The sequence below is a fragment of the Solanum tuberosum genome, unplaced genomic scaffold (assembly GCF_000226075.1).
Source record: "Solanum tuberosum cultivar DM 1-3 516 R44 unplaced genomic scaffold, SolTub_3.0 scf00167, whole genome shotgun sequence".
NCBI lineage: Eukaryota > Viridiplantae > Streptophyta > Magnoliopsida > Solanales > Solanaceae > Solanum > Solanum tuberosum.
The window spans coordinates 930,686-933,541 of record NW_006239091.1 but is presented as its reverse complement, the minus strand read 5'-3'; the positions used below and the strand labels follow the sequence as shown (position 1 = coordinate 933,541).

At 34.5% G+C, this 2,856-nt stretch overlaps 1 protein-coding gene across 4 annotated transcripts; it reads left to right on the top strand.

Annotated features, from left to right (window-relative positions):
• The first annotated feature begins 20 nt into the window (after positions 1-20).
• On the top strand, positions 21-1,105 carry LOC107061776 (auxin response factor 3-like). Of its 4 annotated transcripts, XR_001474208.1 has the most exons (4): positions 21-84; positions 243-345; positions 389-575; positions 767-1,105. XR_001474208.1 is itself a non-coding variant. In XM_015311582.1 (3 exons), the coding sequence occupies exons 1-3, from the start codon at positions 306-308 to the stop codon at positions 768-770; spliced, it is 231 nt and encodes a 76-aa protein (XP_015167068.1). In that variant the 5' UTR covers positions 128-305; the 3' UTR covers positions 771-1,105. The 4 variants fall into 4 exon arrangements, 2 of the variants coding, with proteins under 2 accessions (XP_015167068.1, XP_015167067.1); XR_001474209.1 differs by lacking the exon at positions 243-345; XM_015311582.1 differs by lacking the exon at positions 21-84 and having other exon boundaries at positions 128-345.
• The last annotated feature ends 1,751 nt before the right edge of the window (positions 1,106-2,856 follow it).

Here is a 2,856-nt window from a genome sequence, read left to right as displayed (position 1 = left end):
TACTACCTGATGTTAAATAATAAAACTTTTCATATCTGTTAGCAGTCAGTAATTGGAGAGTGTGACTCCACTGTCTTTTATCAGGTACCCCTTCTTCTTCTACTACTTCATCTTCTTATTCTTTTTGTTCTTCTTGGGCAAGTGGGAGGAAATGTCAAACATATTTGTTTTGAATTCATGATCGTTGTCGCTGGACTATTTTCTGGAAGGGATGCTAATATGTTTTTGGTTCTTGATTGTAGTTCGTTGTTTTGGTTGCTGGGAGAGAATAATAAGAAACAATAATCAATTTTTGTTGGGAAAAGATGTTAGATTGTTTGCTAGGAGGAAATGATAAGAAAAGATGTCAGATTCTTACATGTCACTGAATTGTTCTCAATTTCTCTAGGGTTTTCTGTGGATAGCAATGTATTGGAGAAGAAACAATGGCATCTGTGTCGATTAGCATCACCAGCCTCGTCGGCATCTGCGTTTGGAAGCTCGAATTTTACATCGTCAACTCCATCAATGGTGGCATTGATGTGTATGGAGCTATGGCATGCGTGTGTTGGATCATTAATTTCTCTGCCGAAGATGTAAGTATACCTATCTCTTGGTTACTTGGAACATCTCTCTAAGTATCCGTCCATAGCTTTCTCTTCTTAGTGCCAATTTTGTTGAAAATTTGGTTCATGAGTGAACTTAAATTTCAAGTAACACTCTGATATGTTCGTGATTTTCTCAAGCAAACAGTGATCTTATAGTGTTTATTCTCTGTGATATGAAGGTGAGGCGACCAGATAATGGCAGCAAAACATTGAGTGAACTTAAATTTCAGGTAACACTCTGTTCATATGAGATCACTGACCTCATCCTTTTTCTTGGCATTTGGTATTGACTTGTTTCTTGCCACTGCGGATAGAAGATTACTTGGATGTGGCTATCCTGATCCAATGAGCGTTATGGCACCTGTATTGGAATTATAATTACGCAGACTTGTACTACTTTGTGTTTCTTCTTACATCTACATAATCTGTATTTTTCTTGATAAGCTGACCTAATGTTCGTTTCTGTTGTAAATATGAGATTATGTCTTGAGTTCTCTATGACTAGATCTGTTATATTACATTTTTATGTCATGGGATTTAATTGCATTATTAACTAACTCCATCGTTATGAATTGTCAACACACTTTTGTGATACGTTGTGATTTCCTTTAGTGAACTGTATGTCCCAAAAGTTTGTGGAACTGTGATTTTGGATCTTTTCTTGACAAATTCTTATGTGGATATTTGTAATACCCATGGACTAAGCAGTTAGTTTCTGAACACCAGAATAGTATTTCCTCATCATGATCGTTGTTTGGTAGAGTGTATAAGTAATTCTTGTATTAGTTATGTTGAAATTATTTCTTATGCATTTTTAAGCCGGCTAGGCAATGGCATGTCTCCGCCATCCTCCCCTCGTTTCCTTCATGCCCGGAATAAGGACTCACCTCCCATCTCCATGGATTTAATTGAAGTGGATTTTCATATTTGGTAGGATTTAAGTGCACAACTTGAGATTACACCATAATTTCCCAACAAGCTGGAATGGTATATCCTGCATCACAAATGATTTTTGTTATGTGACATGTTATATAAAGACATAATCAAGAAAAATAACTTTGTTTGGTCATGTTTCTTATTTAATTATCTTTTTTGGCTCCTCGTAGGGTTACTGATACTGGTTTCGGAGTGAAAGGGTTACATTATGATGGTAGCTTGTTTTGTGTTGGGAACTTGCTAATGTCTTGATAACCCAAAAAACTTTCGGAGGTTATTTTTGGTCCTGATTATATAGAGACTTTTGTTTCCTTTATTTCTAGTAACGTACTAGAAGTTGGTTAGACATGGAAAAACTATTAATAGATATATATATATTGAACTAGCCAATTGAAATGGTTCAGTCTGGTTTAGCTTGTGGTCGATTAGAGTTAAGGATGACGATACCTAGTATCTCAGTGGATGACCAAAAAGTGACAGCAGGGTGCAAGAATGTGATATTCCTCTTTAAGTGTCCAATTGCTTAAAAAGGGAAGTTCTATCATATGTCAAACAAGAACAATAATTACATGGATCTAACTTTTTGCATTATCATATGCAACTTTTCCTTATAAGGGTCTGCAAAGCTAAAAATTTACTCATATCTTCACTTGCTCCATATAAAAGAGTATAACTCTCATTTTATAACTTAGCCAGGTCAAAGTGAGAAATTTTTTGTGGGGTAAAGGAAGTAGTTGTCCAGAACTCTTTTATTACATATGTTTGGACATTTTGTTGCGTCACAAAGTCCAACTCTTTAGTTATATTGCCTGGACGTCATTTATGAAAGGTCTTTCCCCTTAAAAAGACCCAATTGTTTCCTTTTACAGTTTGGTTATACAGTCTCATCTGACATGACATTGGTATGTGGCATGCAACTTATCTATCTTCCAGACAGTGCGACCAGTTCCAGGTGAGTAGTAGTGGGTCTATTGTTGAATAATACTATGCTCAAGTCAATTTGATCTCATTGAAGTAGATGATGAGTTTTTGAACTATTGTAGAAGTTTGAAGACATTATGTTTGATTTTGTGAAATATATTCATTGCTAGAATATATTGAACTATTGTAAGAGTACATTTTGAACTATTGTGTACACATATGTAGAATATTGCTTTATAAGTATTTGCATGTACACAAGACATACTATCTTTTGAAGTTTATTGCAAATCTAAATATTTAAATTACTTATTAGCCAATTTAATGCTTGAGATTATTTATTGCAAAACAATATTGGTGTTTTTTAATTAGAAATTGTGGCATATAAATATTTTATAGCCAAAATAGTATTACT